The sequence below is a fragment of the Salmo salar genome, chromosome 01, assembly GCF_965601325.2.
Source record: "Salmo salar chromosome 01, fSalSal1, whole genome shotgun sequence".
NCBI classification, from domain to species: domain Eukaryota; kingdom Metazoa; phylum Chordata; class Actinopteri; order Salmoniformes; family Salmonidae; genus Salmo; species Salmo salar.
This window is the reverse complement of record NC_138291.1, coordinates 71,118,276-71,134,434: the sequence shown is the minus strand read 5'-3', so window position 1 is coordinate 71,134,434 and position 16,159 is coordinate 71,118,276. Positions and strand designations below refer to the sequence as shown.

Sequence of the window (16,159 nt, the reverse complement as noted above, 5' to 3'; positions counted from 1 at the left end):
CTTGTGTAGGTCTACAATCTTGTCCCTGACATCCTTGGAGAGCTCTTTGGTCTTGGCCATGGTGGAGAGTTTGGAATCTGATTGATTGATTGCTTCTGTGGACATGTGTCTTTTATACAGGTAACAAACTGAGATTAGGAGCGCACTCCCTTTAAGAGTGTGCTCCTAATCTCAGCTCGTTACCTGTATAAAAGACACCTGGGAGCCAGAAATCTTTCTGATTGAGAGGGGGTCAAATACTTATTTCCCTCATTAAAATGCAAATCAATTTATAACATTTTTGACATGTGTTTTTCTGGATTTTTTTTGTTGTTATTCTGTCTCTCACTGTTGAAATAAACCTACCATTAAAATTATAGACTGATCATTTCTTTGTCAGTGGGCAAACGTTCAAAATCAGCAGGGGATCAAATACTTTTTTCCCTCACTGTAAAGAGAGAATTGATGGATTCTAGCACCATCATAACTTTCACAAATACAGAGACAAGCAGCCATCAGGGTGTCTGTCTTTTTCAACTAGCTAGTGCATAGTAAAACCTACAGTTATGAACTGGTAATTCAGGCTTAGTTAGAATACAGTGCAATAGAATGAGTGACATTAAATTAATTCTACTTCATGGAAAGGGGATATTAATTTCAATTCACTTTTTAAAAGTAGTTGATGTAATCATTCAATATATCAATTTTACAGGAAATTCGTTCCTACAGTTCAGTGGCAGAGAACCAACCTCTGGTGGGCCAGAGCTCCTCTGGAATGGGATAATTGGAACAGAGTCAAACGTGGTTTCCATATGTTTGATGTGTTTTATACCGTTCCATTTATTCCATTCTTGACATTACAATGAGCCTGTCCTCCTATAGCTCCACCCACCAGCTGCCACAGAAGTCAGTTATGAGATAAAATTAAAATACTTTTCTACATTGAAAAATAAAAAAGACAGGTTTCAAAGTCCACTGCTTAATGTTGTCTGTGTGTGTGTGTGTGTGTGTGTGTGTGTGTGTGTGTGTATGGAGTGAAATTAATATTTAAAGACATTGTCACTGTTCTTTGCATAAAGCTCAGCCATTCTATAGTAGTTCACTAAACTACAGAGTATGTTGTCTATTGAAGTTGTTGTCTCTGGCTTTTTTGATATCAGATTCAGAATCAATAATAACAAGGTTGAATGAAAAGGGAAGCTATCTATAATAATAATAATATTTGACCATTGCCTACAAATAGGACCCAGAGTTTTACCTGACCAGGTCATTAGATCTGGAAAAACTCCAGGCCCTAAAAAAGATATGTAAAAATTTTGCCACGCCCCTTTTGAACCATTTTTATTTGGTTTAGCTTTTTTGCATTAACATTTATATGCATATTAATTATGGTGCTGCATGATTTTGTTTGGTCAGAAAAATGGCTAGCTGTTTCGTCCGACACCGTTAGGGTGAGATCAAATTCGTATTTTGCAACACTGTTGCCGAGGTCGAAATGGCAAACAATAGGGTTCATACAAACCTCCTAAATGCTAGCTAGAAGAACAAGGAAATAATGAGTTCAATAAAAGCATACACTGTTAGATAAAAAAGGAGTTCTACATAGAACCTTTTTGGTCAATTAAAATATTTAAATTCTATCGTTCCACCCGGCATCAATTGCCATTCCTGCATGAAGACGCAAGAGGACTGTGCTTGCAAATATTCTACCAATTAGCATGTTATTTTTCAATTTATTAAGGTAAGCAAAGTTGATTATTTAATTCAAACATATTAAGCCATAATCACATGATGAAAAAAAAGGTGCTATCTAGTACCTAAAAGGGTTACTCGGCTGTCAACATAGAAGAACCCTTTGAAGAACCCTTTTTGGTTCCAGGTAAAACCCTTTTGGTTCCATGTAGAACATTTTACACAGAGGGTTCTACATGGAACCCAAAAGAGTTATACCTGGAACCAAAAATGGTTATCCTGTGGGGACAGCCAAAGAACCTTTTTGGAACCCTTTTTTTCTGAGAGTGTAGGCTAGATACGTTTGTTTCAGAATCAGCTAACGTTGGACAGGAAAAAGGTTAGGCTACTTTAATTAACCACTTTACAAGCTAGCTTGCTAGGTAGCTAACGCTTACAAATAAATGTGCATTTTTCTGATTGAATATGGCAAATAAAGCTATAGACTACAGCCTGACAAAATCGGCTAATTGTCACTTTATTTCTGTATTTCATTGAGTCAGATGAGGGGACTATGTTTCATGAAGCAGTTAGAAGACCTTTGTTGCTGACCTCTGTTGAATGCACATGATGTTAAGTGGGCTGACTGAAACAGTATGTAGCTATGAAAATTATTTATAATACATTATTTGTAATAAGTATTGGTGATTCAATAGCCAATTTAATCATTATGTTACTTTTAAAACACTATCTATATTTAGCTCAGTTTGGTATTAACCAACTGGGGATCTCTGACAACAACTGCTTGTAAGTTGTTCTTGTACATCATAACCTCTCCCTCAACGTGATCAAGACAAAGGAGATGATTGTGGACTACAGGAAAAGGAGGACCAAGCATGCCCCCATTCTCATCGATGGGGCTGTAGTGGAGCAGGTTGAGAGCTTCAAGTTCCTTGGTGTCAACATCACCAACAAACTATCATGTTCCAAACACACCAAGACAGTCATGAAGAGGGCACGACAAAGCCTATTCCCCAACAGGAGACTGAAAAGATGTTACATGGGTCCTCAGATCCTCAAAAAGTTATACAGCTGCACCATCGAGAACATCATGACTGGTTACATTACTGCCTGGTATGGCAACTGCTCGGCCTCCGACCGCAAGGCACTACAGAGGGTAGTGCATACAGCCCAGTACATCACTGGGGCCAAGCTTCCTGCCATCCAGGACCTCTATACCAGGCGGTGTCAGAGAAAGGCCCTAAACATTGTCAAAGACTCCAGCCACCCTAGTCATAGACTGTTCTCTCTGCTACCGCACGGCAAGCGGTACCAGAGCGTTAAGTCTAGGTCCAAAAGACTTCTTAACAGCTTCTACCCCCAAGTCATAAGACTCCTGAACACCTAATCAAATGGCTACGGAGAGTATTTGCATCACCCCCCTTTTACACTGCTGCTACTACTCTCTGATTATTATCTATGCGTAGTCCCTACATGTACATATTACCTCAATTACCTCGACTAACCGGTTCCGCCACACAATGACTCTGTACCAGTACCCCCTGTATACAGCCTCGTTTTTGTTATTTTACTGCTGCTCTTTAAGTATTTGTTCCTTTTATTTTTTACTTCTCTATTTTTTACTTAACACTTATTTTTCTTAAAACTGCTTGTAAGTGAGCATTTCACTGTAAGGTCTACACCTGTTGTATTCTGCGCATGTGAAAAATAACATTTGATTTGATAATAATTATATGTCTGCATAGCATTTTTGTCTTTATTTTGGCAGATTAGCTCATGTTTATTTCTGAAGATTCACTCATGTTTTTTGCTCTTTTTTTGTTCTTCTCAGGAACCAGCCAGGCAACAACCCATAGGCTACTATACTGTTCCATAAAGGTCCAGCATTCAAACAAAGATTCCTCCCTGGCCACCTGTGCATGTTTCCTAACTATGTTTGCATATAATGACAATACATTCTGAAAACTATGCTGGCATTATTTTGTCCATTATTTAATAGTTTAATATATTATATTCATAGAAATATTTATATTTGTTAGTAGCCATAATTTATCAATTGCACCACACAGGCTTCTATATTGAACCATTTTTGGTTCAGTGAAGAAGCACACCTAGGGTTCTGACCAAAGAACCCTATGAAAGACTTCTATATAGAACTTTTAAGGTTTTCAGATATGAAGCAAGTGATAGAACTCTTTTTGGTTCTATATGGAACCTTTTTCTTCTAAGAGTGTATACAAAGATAATGAGCTGGGAGTCATAGACTGTTCCTCGATTGAGACTGATATTACAGAGAGGATGTGTTGCTCTATTGTGAGGTAGCTTATGCCACGTCACAAAGAGAAAAAGAAGAGAGAGCAAAAAAAATCTATATTAGATATCCACAACACAATCACTTTGAAAGTGTTTTGTGAAGTCATGAACAAATGGCGATATTAATGGGATATTATTGAACGTTGATTACTTTATTAATAATTCTAGATACTCAGATGTGTCAAACACATTCTTGCTGAATTAAATATTCATGGTTGCTCCATTTATTAAAGTATCCCCATTTCATGTGTCAAATGAATAATGTAGTGTCTGAACTCCCTCTTACCTCTCCCAACTAATAATCCAGTTCATACTTTGTGAGAGTTTGGCTAGATAAAGACATGAAAGAGAAATGTCAAGCTCATCTTTTCCTTTGTGTGCTCTTCATGCCTCTGAGATGGCAAGGTGAATTTTGTCTCCCTGAGTATCCTTGTTTTGTTTGGGCGTTGCTTTAAAGGCTAGAGTTAAAATGAAACTCAAAGCAATGACCTTTTCTTGAAGTGAAATGAGTACACTTGTGGGAATTGACAGCAATTGTAATTTCCTTCTCTTTGTCTGTCTGTCTGTCTGTCTGTCTGTCTGTCTGTCTGTCTGTCTGTCTGTCTGTCTGTCTGTCTGTCTGTCTGTCTGTCTGTCTGTCTGTCTGTCTGTCTGTCTGTCTGTCTGTCTGTCTGTCTGTCTGTCTGTCTGTCTGTCTGTCTGTCTGTCTGTCTGTCTGTCTGTGTTGCCACTCTTCCCTCCTTCAGGTACCAGATTGTGAGGGCTGGGAGCGACCCGCAACAGGATGCCTTTCTAAATATGCAACCCCCCATGTTGATTGAGCGGTCATGGGAGAGCAGGGTGGAGGTGCGCTGCAGTCTTCTGAACCAGGGCCAGGACCATGATATCTCCACCTCTACCAGGACCCTCAGGTGCCCCAGACATCCCAGCCTCTCATCACCTTCTCCATTTCAGACCTGCTCCATCCCCATCATCCCCTCAGTCCAGGGCAACCAGGATGAGGTCTCCTGTTTGCAAACGACCACCACAGGCTCAGCCACCTGCAGCGCCACGCCCAGTATGGAAGTAGGAGGAGGATGCTCCCTCATCACGCTGCACCACGCCTCCACCTCCTGCTCCTCCTCTACGGGGGGCCAGCAGCAGGATGAGATGGCCCTTATCCTGGAGGAGGCCCAGGAGCATCTCAGGGCTCTGACTCTGGCCAACAGGAAGCAGGAAGAAAGCGGCGGCTTTTCCCCTTCAACACCCAGAGAGACTGTGTGCTTCCTGACACTCAATGGCGGAGGAGTGAGGGGTTTGATCCCTAATGGACCTATTGAGACCCAGTTACTGAGCCCTAGAGAACCCCACACAGACTCAACTCAGCCCTGCCAATGAGACTGTTTAAGCCCTAACGTCCTGTCTGGATCTACAGTAAAACCACCCTGGTGTCTTGAAATCCAGACTGCAGAGACTTCTTCATCAAAGGGATGAGATGAAACTCAATAGAGAAAAAATATAATGAAAAAAAACTATGTGTATGGAAGAATGAACAGAGGGATGGTCTATGAAGTTATGAAGAGAGCAATTATGTATATGCATTTATTTAATGCTTCTTCTTAGACAAAATAAACCAAATAGTCTGTCATCTCCATGGTGTTTTTAATTGTTAAAAAAAAATATATATAGTTGAAGTCTGAAGTTTCCATTACCCTTAGCCAAATACATTTAAACTCAGTTTTTCACAATTCCCGACATTTAATCCTAGTAAAAATTCCATGTCTTAAGTCAGTTAGGTTCACCACTTTATTTTAAGAATGTGAAATGTCAGAATAATAGTGGAGAGAATAATTTATTTCAGCTTTTATTTTTTTCATCACATTCCCAGTGGGTCAGAAGTTTACATACACTCAGTTAATATTTGGTAACATTTCCTTTAAATGGTTTAACTTGGGTAAAATGTTTCGGGATGGCTTTGGGATGGTGTTCTTCGGCTTGCAAGCCCCCCCCCCCCTTTTTCCTCCAAACATAACGATGGTCATTATGGCCAAACAGTTCTATTTTTGTCATCAGACCAGAGGACATTTCTTCAAAAAGTATGATCTTTGTCCCCATGTGCAGTTGCAAACCGTAGTCTGGCTTTTTTATGGAGGTTTTGGAGCAGTTTCATCTTCCTTGCTGAGCGGCCTTTCAGGTTATGTCGATATAGGACTCGTTTTACTGTGGATATAGATACTTTTCTACCTGTTTCCTCCAGCATCTTCACAAAGTCCTTTGCTGTTGTTCTGGGATTGATTTGCACTTTTCGCACAAAAGTACATCCATCTCTAGGAGACAGAACGCATCTCCTTCCTGAGTGCTATGACGGCTGTCTGGTCCCATGGTGTTTATACTTGCGTACTGTTGTTTGTACAGATGAACGTGGTACCTTCAGGCGTTTGGAAATTACTCCCAAGGATGAACCAGACTTGTGGAGGTCAAACTGTTTCTTTCTGAGGTCTTGGCTGATTTCTTTTGATTTTCCCATGATGTTAAGCAAGGAGGCACGAAGTTTGAAGGTAGGTCTTGAAAAACATCCACAGGTATACCTCCTATTGACTTAAATGATGTCAACTAGCCAATCAGAAGCTTCTAAAGCCATGACATAATTTTCTGGAATTGTCCAAGCTGTTTACAGGCACAGTCAACTTAGTGTATGTAAACTTCTGACCCACTGGAATTGTGATACAGTGAATTATAAGTGAAATAATCCATCTGTAAAAAATTATTGGAAAGATTACTTGTGTCATGCACAAAGTAGATGTCCTAACCAACATGCCAAAACTATAGTTTGTTAACATGACATTTGTGGAGTGGTTGAAAAACGAGTTTTAATGACTCCAACCTAAGCGTATGTAAACTTCCAACTTCAACTGTATATATACAGTTCCAGTCAAAAGTTTGGACAAGGGTTTTTCTATATTTTCTGTCAAGGGTTTTTCTATATTTTTACAATTTTCTACATTGTAGAATAATACTGAAGACATCAAAACTGTGAAATAACACATATGAAATCATGTAGTAACCATAAAATATATTTTATATTTGAGATTCTTCGAAGTAGCCACCCTTTGCCTTGATGACCGCTTTGCACACTCTTTGCATTCTCTCAATCGCCTTCACCTGGAATGCTTTTCTAACAGTCTTGAAGGAGTACCCACATATGCGGAGCACTTGTTGGCTGTTTTTCCTTCACTCTGCAGTTCAACTCATCCCAAACTATCTCAATTGGGTTGAGGTTGGGTGATTGTGGAGGCCAGGTCATCTGATGCATCACTCCGTCACTCTCCTTCTTGGTCAAATAGCCCGTACACAGCCTGGAGGTTTGTTGGGTCATTGTCCTGTTGAAAAACAAATGAAAGTCCCACTAAGCGCAAACCAGATGGGATGACGTATCGCTACAGAATGCTGTGGTAGCCATGCTGGTTAAGTGTGCCTTAAATTCTAAATAAATCACAGACAGTGTCACCAGAAAAGCATCCCCACACCATCACACCTCCTTCTCCATGCTTCCCGGTGGGAATCACACATGTGGAGACATCCGTTCACCTACTCTGCGTCTCACAAAGACACGGCGGTTTGAACCAAAAATCTCAAATTTGGACCAAAGAACAGATTTCCACCAGTCTAATATCCATTTTTTGTGTTTCTTGGCCTAAGCAAGTCTCTTCTTATTATTGATGTCCTTTAGTAGAGGTTTCTTTGTAGCAATTCGACCATGAAGGTCTGATTCACGCAGTCTCCTCTGAACAGTTGATGTTGAGATGTGGCTGTGAAGCATTTATTTGGGCTGCAATTTCTGAGGCTGGTAACTCTAAGGAACTTGTCCTCTGCAGCAGAGGTAACTCTGGGTCTTCCTTCCCTGTGGCGATCCTCATGAGAACCAGCTTCATCATAGCGCTTGATGGTTTGTGTGACTGCACTTGAAGAAGATTTCTGCATTGACTGACCTTCTTAAAGTAATGGACTATCATTTCTCTTTGCTTATTTCAGCTGTTGACATAATATGGACTTGGTCTTTTACCAAATAGAGCTATCTTCTGTATACCACCTCTACCTTGTCATAACATAACTGATTTGCTCAAACTCATTAAGAAGGAAAGAAATTCCACAAATTAACTTTTAACAAGGCACACCAGTTAATTGAAATGCATTCCAGGTGACTACCTCATGAAGCTGGTTGAGGGAATGCCAAGAGTGTACAAAGCTGTCATCAAGGCAAACGGTGGCTACTTTGAAAAATCTCAAGTATAAAATATATTGTTTAACACCTTTTTGGTTACTACATGATTCCATATGTGTTATTTCATAGTGTTGATGTCTTCACTATTATTCTACAATGTAGAAAATAGTCAAAATAAAGAAAACCTCTGGAATGAGTAGGTGCTCTAAAACTTCTGACTGGTAGTATATATATATATATATATATATATATATATATGGTTATAAATATATGGAATTTAAAAGGTGACCAAGTTCAGTTGAGGAATACAGGAATGATGTACCTTTTTCCTTTTTTTGTAAGAATTCCTCCACATTTTACAGGCTTTGAGCAAGGTTGTATGTACCCCATGCAGCCTTACCCCTCCATTTTGCTACCTGTTGTGAACCGAAGATGCTGATAAACATGGCTGCCAGAGCAACAGTGTCTACTCTAAAACAAACTTTTAACTACTATTGTGAGTCTACCCAGCTAAGGATTATAACAGTCCTCCTTTGACTTGGATATACCACAGCAGTACATTGAGGAACCATTACAGACTGATATAAAGAGACTTTTGCAGATAAACTACTCCAGGTGTACCCAGTGTTGATAAGACAAACCTGATAGTAACACGGTTGGATAGTTTGGTGTCTTATTCCTTTTTTGTATGTGAGTGGATTTCCGTCTCTGCTGACCACGTCGTATGTTTAGCATGGGTGTTATTTCCTCTGTTTAACCCCACACAACCCTGAGTACACACACAAACACATTCCCTCACCACATAACAACATATACCAGTGTGTTGGGGGTACACAGCGATGGAGGGACCAAGGACAACACGCCAGAGGAAGTGGAGGAGTTTCTGTGTTTTCTTTTCATATTGTTCGTGATGAACAATCAGCTGCTTTCTGGGGTAAGGGAAGCCTGGAGAGGGGTGTTAATGAAAAACGTTTCTGTGCTACCTATGGATTGCGGACGTGAATAAAAATGTTTCATTTACAATCAAATGTTTAAAAAAAAAAAAGAATAATGATGGAGATTCTGTAGCTGTTGATTGTTTGATTGTTTTCAATGGTTCTACCCCCCTACCCTCCCCGACCCATGAAATTGTGCATGCAGATACTATTTGTTTTCAGATTAACACCAATATTCCATAGTGAGTTACTGATCTAGCTCACGATGCCTGGAATTTCACATTCATATCAAATATTCCCTTATCAGAGAGGTTTTTAAGCAGGTCATAGTTGTCCAGGGCTTTGGTAGATGCAGGGGGTAGGGTTTCATACAGCCAACAACCCTTACAGAAGTTTTTTAAATGTTATTTTAAAGTTATATTATTGCTAGGGATCTCCCGATATGAGGTCAAGCGAGACATAGCAGTAATAATAACCATTGGAGGTTTACAGATAAAAGCGAGTGATTTATGTGTAGGGCATATCCATTTGATGTTTAACAAACTGAACGTAAATCATGCTGCATGGTGTACTTCAAGCATTGGCAACCAACAGTCCCATTTTGGTCATCAGACATCAAGTGGAAATGTGCCATTATCTATAAACCTCTAAAGCTTATTACTTTACCTGCAACCATTTGCAATCCATTTTCAATGGTGGGTATTGAAATCATACATGCGCTAATGTACATCCACCCTGCTGAATGGGTTTTGCAATCATGAAAACTAATTTTAAGTCTGGCATCTCTCGTTTCCACTCTGATCATCTGAACACTACATTACATGTGCCAATAATTGAACACTTGTCTGCTACACTCCACTTATTTCCGTTAACTTTAAATAAAAAGGGCCAGCCATATAACCGCCTGTCTTGAAATTATAAAAAAACTCATTGCCCTTTTCTGCAAATGATTCAAGACTAGCGTGAACACATCAGGCTTTCTATATTAGAGTTCCTCACTTTTGAAGTTTCTCTAGACATTTGTATGTCTGTGAATCTATGTGTATGCTTATGCATTTCTGGGTGTGTGTGTTTTTTTTCTTCTCCAAACCAGAGTGCTTATTGGTATGTGCGTGCGTGCGTGCGTGTGTGTGTGTGTGTGTGTAAGTGTGTGTGTGTCTGTGTGTTTGTGCGCATGACTCCTTGCATGCATGTGGTTATATGAGTTAATACAGTGTATACGTGGGCTCATAGTGTATGTTTAAGTAGTGGACAGACAGCAGTAGAGAGGTTAGATGTTGATGGCAGGGTTAGACCATACGGGCCAGACAGATAAGAGTCTAGCTTGATCCACAAAGACCTCTGACTGCCAGGGAAAGCAACCCCATCAGAGCGTGGCTGTGTGAACTGCATGCCTATCAGAGACTGGGAGGCCATAAACACTGTCTACTGTCCCCACAAATCGCTAGAGCAGTTTACAGCCAACGCCAGTGATGCAGGGCCTTTTATCCCATACCCTGATAAATGTGGGGGTGTAATCTGAGTTTTTGTGAGAGTTTTTTGTGAAATTATACCTTATCAGGTTTGTTCTTCTGAGACAAATCCAGGTTGGGGGGGGGGGGGGGGGGGTCCAAGGTGCAATCTCACAGCAGGAAAATTATTGATCATTGCTCATTTCCATTTCAAAAGGCCTGTGTTTCTTACTCTAAAGTTTGTTCAGTGCTGTGAGGCATATAGAAAAATGAATCCTTTGTGAAGATTCTGAGCCAGTGGATGGGTAAACCTTTGTGTAAAGCTGATCTGCCTTTAAAAATAGAGTGACGGAGCAAGGAAAGACACAATCCACTATGGCTGTACTTTTACCTATTGAGTGTGTGTTTGCATCTCATTTGATAACGCTTGTGTGCTTGAGTCTGTGTACTGTATGTGTGTGTTTGTGTGCGAGTGTGTGTGCATGTGTGAGTGAGTGTGAACTGCATTAGTAATGTTCGTCAGGCTCAGTGTACCAATGTATGCATTATTGGTGCTGGAACTCATCTTCAGTCACAGGATGTTCTGATTACTCAGTTATTCATTCAGAAATGACTAGGTCACATATTGAATTGACTGTTGCACGCAAATATTAAGGTTTAGAGGTGTTCAAATGGTAAAAGTGTTACAATAACCAATCAACAAAACTGTTACATACATTCTAATGAAAATAATCAGGGCAGAGCTAGATTTGAGATAAGCATGGGATTATAGCTAGATGGATTTGTAATGTAAAATGTCAGACCAGATATGATAACCTTGGTTTCAGCCAAGTGTCCCTAAAATAATATCATAGATAATTGAACCGATAGCCTTTTCATTGTTATAAGTATGTGACAAGAGGTTGTTGCACAATGATTACATACAATTGACATGCAGTTACATGATGATTTAGCATCCGGACATAAAGTGTGAACTAAGGTTTTTTGACCCCCTGTTGCCTCAATGTGTGTGAATTACCCAGTCATTCTATGACAGGCTGGTCAGACAACTATATGATTTAGGCTATATATACATTATCCTTTAGCTTCATATCATGTCACTGCAAATGTTCATGTTTGAAATAAGAATGGGTCTAAAATGGGTCTTGAAATCCACGTTTTTAACTCAAGAGATGTTCCATGCGAGTGTGTGTGTGTTAACTTATAGAGTTTTCCAACAAGATCCTGGCTAATTTAAAACATATTACAGTTGTGATATGAAAAACAGTCTTATTTTTATTCATGGTAGTGAAAAACCTTATTTCAGTGATACCCCTAAAAAAATGATATAATGGATTTTTTTTCTCGTTTGTGTTTCTTTTATTATTTTTTTCAATAAAAATGAGTCTTCAGTGTTGCACGCCTTATTTATTTCAGTGCATCCAAAGAAAATGAAAATAATGTGTATCTTTTGGAGAGTATGGAAAATTCAGCAAATTATAGAACGACCTGCCATGCTTTGGGCTTGATCCAAAATAACGATCAGCTACAGAAAGTCTTACAGCTCATCATTCATCATCGTTTTCATGCATGTGCTTGAGAATTCATGAAATCTAATAAAGTTAAATAAAGCACAGCTCAGGGATCCATAGAATATAAAGAATAGTCATAATATCTGAAGATTCCTGGTGAGGTCAACCTGGAGTTGGGAGAGTGTGGGGGAGGATGTGGGTGGATGCAGGAACTCACAGGAGACTAGTTAATGGCTATGAGAGAGAGACACGGGGAGAGATGCAGAAGGATTTACTCAGACATTACATTACAGGCTAACCAAACCTAGGCTTACCTATAGTCTGCATACAAAAGTTAATAACATACTCATACTATGCTATTTTCTGTTTAATGAAAGCAAATCTGTTTAGTGGACATGATTGAATAGGATATGAAAATGACCAAACACATGGCCATTATATGTGTGTGCATGCGTGCCTCACGGATAAATCATCACTGGATTATGTGATCATTTGATTACTGTTTGTGGATCACTGATATACGGTTGATCCCAATCTAAATACAATAGGAACACACAAAGGTTGAAACCAGTTAAATGTAACTAAATGTAATCTAAAATGTAATTCACGTAATGTCCAAAGGTAATTATCATGAAAGGGCCATAAACAAAAATGACACTGAACATTTTTTTTAACACAACATGCAACAATTTCAAATATTTTACTGAGTTACAGTTCACATTTCTCCAGTGTGCCAGTGGCCATCGAAGGTGAGAATTTGCCCAGTGAAGTCAGCTACAACGCCAAACTGCAGTTAGGTCGAGACCCTGGTGAGGACAACAAGCACGCAGATGAACTTGCTTCCCGTAGACGGTTTCTGACAGTTTGTGTCGAAAATCTGCAAACCCACAGTCTCATCAGCTGACCGGATGGCTGGTCTCAGACGATCCCGCAGGTGAGGAAGCCGGAAGTGGAGGTCCTGGGCTGGCGTGGTTACACGTGGTCTGCGGTTGTGAGGTCATTTGGATACTGCCAAATTCTCTAAAATGAAGTTGTAGGCAGCTTTTGGTAGAGAAATTAACATAAAATTCTCTGGCAACAGCTCTGGTGGACATTCCTGCAGTCAGCATATCAATTGCACGTTCCATAAAATCTTGAGCAATGTGTGCCATTGTGTTGTGTGACAAAAGTGCACATTTCAGAGTTTCCTTTTATTGTCCCCAGCACAAGATGCACCTGTGTAATAATCATAATTTAATCAGCTTCTTGATATGTCACACCAGTCAGGTGGATGGATTATTTTGACAAAGGAGAAATGCTAACTATCAGTGATGTATTCAAATAATAGTTTTGTGCAAATGGAACATTTCTGGGATCTTTTATTTCAGTTCATGAAACATGGGACCAACAAATTACATGTAGTGTTTATGTTTTTGTTCAGTATAGTTTTATTTTATTTCACCTTTATTTAACCAGGTAGGCCAGTTGAGAACAAGTTCTCATTTACTACTGCATGGTAAGTTGCTGCAGGGGATGCAGAGCTGTTGGCCGGGGTAGAAAGCATGGCCATCCGTAGAAAAATGCTTATTGAAATGATCGATTATCGTGGATTTATTGGTGGTGACAGTGTTTCCTAGCCTCAGTGCAGTGGGCAGCTGATAGGAGGTGCTCTTATTCGCCATGGACTTTACAGTGTCCCAAAACTTCTTGGAATTAGTGCTACAGGATGCAAATTTATGTTTGAAAAAGCTAGCCTTAGCTTTCCTAACTGAATGTGTATATTGGTTCCTGACTTCCCTGAAAAGTTGCATATCGCGGGGGCTATTCGATGCAAATGCAGTATGCCACAGGATGTTTTTGTTCTGGTCAAGGGCAGTGAAGTCTGGAGTTAACAAAGGGCTATATCTGTTCTTAGTTCTACATTTTTTGAATGGGACATGCTTATTTATGATGGTGAGGAAAGCACTTTTAAAGAACAAGGCATCAAAAAAGGCATCCTCTACTGACGGGATGAGGTCAATATCCTTCCAGGATACCCGGGCTAGGTCGATTAGAAAGGCCTGCTCGCAGAAGTGTTTTAGGGAGCGTTTGACAGTGATGAGGAGTGGTCGTTTGACCGTGGGCTTTTACGGACGCATGCAATGAGGCAATGATCGCTGAGATCCTGGTTGAAGACAGCAGAGAAGTATTTAGAGGGCAAGTTGGTCAGGATGATATCTATGAGGGTGCCCATGTTTACGGATTTAGGGTTGTACCTGGTAGGTTCATTGATAGTTTGTGTGAGATTGAGGGCATCTAGCTTAGATTGTAGGACTGCCGGGGTGCCAAACATATCCCATTTTAGGTCACCTAACAGTACGAACTCTGAAGATAAATGGGGGGCAATCAATTTACATATGGTGTCCAGGGCACAGCTGGGGGCTGAGGGATGTCTATAACAAGTGGCAACAGTGAGAGACTTATTTCTGGCAAGGTGGATTTTTAAAAGTAGAAGCTCGAACTGGGCACAGACCTGGATAGTATGACAGAACTCTGCAGTAGATTGCAACTCCGCCCCCTTTGGTAGTTCTATCTTGACAGAAAATGTAGTTGGGGATGGAAATATCAGAATTTTTGGTGGCCTTTCTATGCCAGGATTCAGACACAGCTAGGACATCAGGTTTGGCGGAGTGTGCTAAAGCAGTGAATAAAACAAATTTAAGGAGGAGGCTTCTGATGTTAACATGCATGAAACCAAGGATTTTACGGTTAAAGAAGTCAACAAATGAGAGCCCCTGGGGAATAGGTGTGATGCTGGGGGCTACAGGGCCTGGGTTAACCTCTACATCACCAGAGGAACAGAGGAGGAGAAGGATAAGGGTACGGCTAAAGGCTATAAGAACTGGTCGTCTAGTGCATTGGGAACAGAGAATAAAAGGGGCAGATTTCTGGGCGTGGTAGAATAGATTCAGGTCATAATGTACAGACAAGGGTATGGTAGGATGTGAGTACAGTGAGGGTAAACCTAGGCATTGAGTGATGATGAGAGAGCTTGGATCTCTGGAGACACCAGCTAAGCCAGGTGAGGTCTCCCCATGTGTGGGGTGTGTGACAGAAGAGCTATCTAAGGCATGCTTAGCTGGACTAGGGGCTCTACAGTGAAATAAAACAATAACTAACCGAAACAGCAGAAGACAAGGCATATTGACATTAGAGAGAGGCATGTGTAGCCGAGTGATCATAGGGTCCAATGAGCAGCAATAGGTGAGTCAGGGAGCCATTCGGTAATCGCTACTATGCTAGGCGAGCGGGAGGATCAATGTTCAGAAAGCTAGCTTGCCGGGGCTAGCAGATGGGTCTCCGGCGACATCGCAACGGAAAAGCCTGTTGAAACCACATGGGCGATTACGTCGGCAGACCAGTCGTAATGGATCGGCGGGGCTCCGTGTCGGCAATAAAGGGTCCAGGCCAATTGGCAAATGAGGTATTGTAGCCGACGAATTAGCGGGTATACCTCTTCAGCTAGCCGGGAGATGGGCCTAGCTGGAGGCTAGCTCAAGACTAACTGGTGCTTGCTTCGGGACAGAGGCGTTAGCCAGCAGTTGCCACTCGGTTGTAGCTAGCTAGCTGCAATGAGCCGGTGTAATGGCCCAGAGCTACAGTATTTCCTATTTAAGAAAACTGTACAAATAGGAATTTAAATGACATATGCTTTATTAATATAGTACAATCAAAAGTATACAATTACTAACTATAAGATTTCAAAATCTTTATAACTTGAAAATACATATTTGTATGTTTAATGTTAGAGAAAATATGCATATTTTCTAAAGGTCTCTCTTGATCAAAACGTCTGCCCCCACCACTGTGAACGTCAAACAGAACTCCTGAACTCTTTAGTAACTCACTTTTCAGCACATATTAATCTTGTCCATACTTGACAAACAGAAAGTGTTTTTTGTTTAAAATCTATAAAAAAATCGATCAATTATTTTAGATTACTTTCATAAAGTTAGCTTTAAATCCAGCTCAGAATGTGCTATATTGACAAAACCACTCTCTCCTAGATGGGATTATAATGATGACAGAACTACGCAAGTTTGTATATTGAGATTCGTG

General features: G+C 40.3%; 1 protein-coding gene across 2 annotated transcripts in view; it reads left to right on the top strand.

The window, feature by feature from the left end:
* LOC106607935 (pro-neuregulin-3, membrane-bound isoform) overlaps positions 1–5,611 on the top strand; it is a 583,319-nt gene extending 577,708 nt beyond the window's left edge. For both annotated transcript variants that reach the window (XM_014205430.3, XM_014205421.3), the window contains exon 9: positions 4,731–5,611. In XM_014205430.3, coding sequence (XP_014060905.1) covers positions 4,731–5,361 — 631 coding nt within the window. In that variant the 3' untranslated portion in view covers positions 5,362–5,611. The remainder of the gene's footprint in view (positions 1–4,730) is intronic.
* The last annotated feature ends 10,548 nt before the right edge of the window (positions 5,612–16,159 follow it).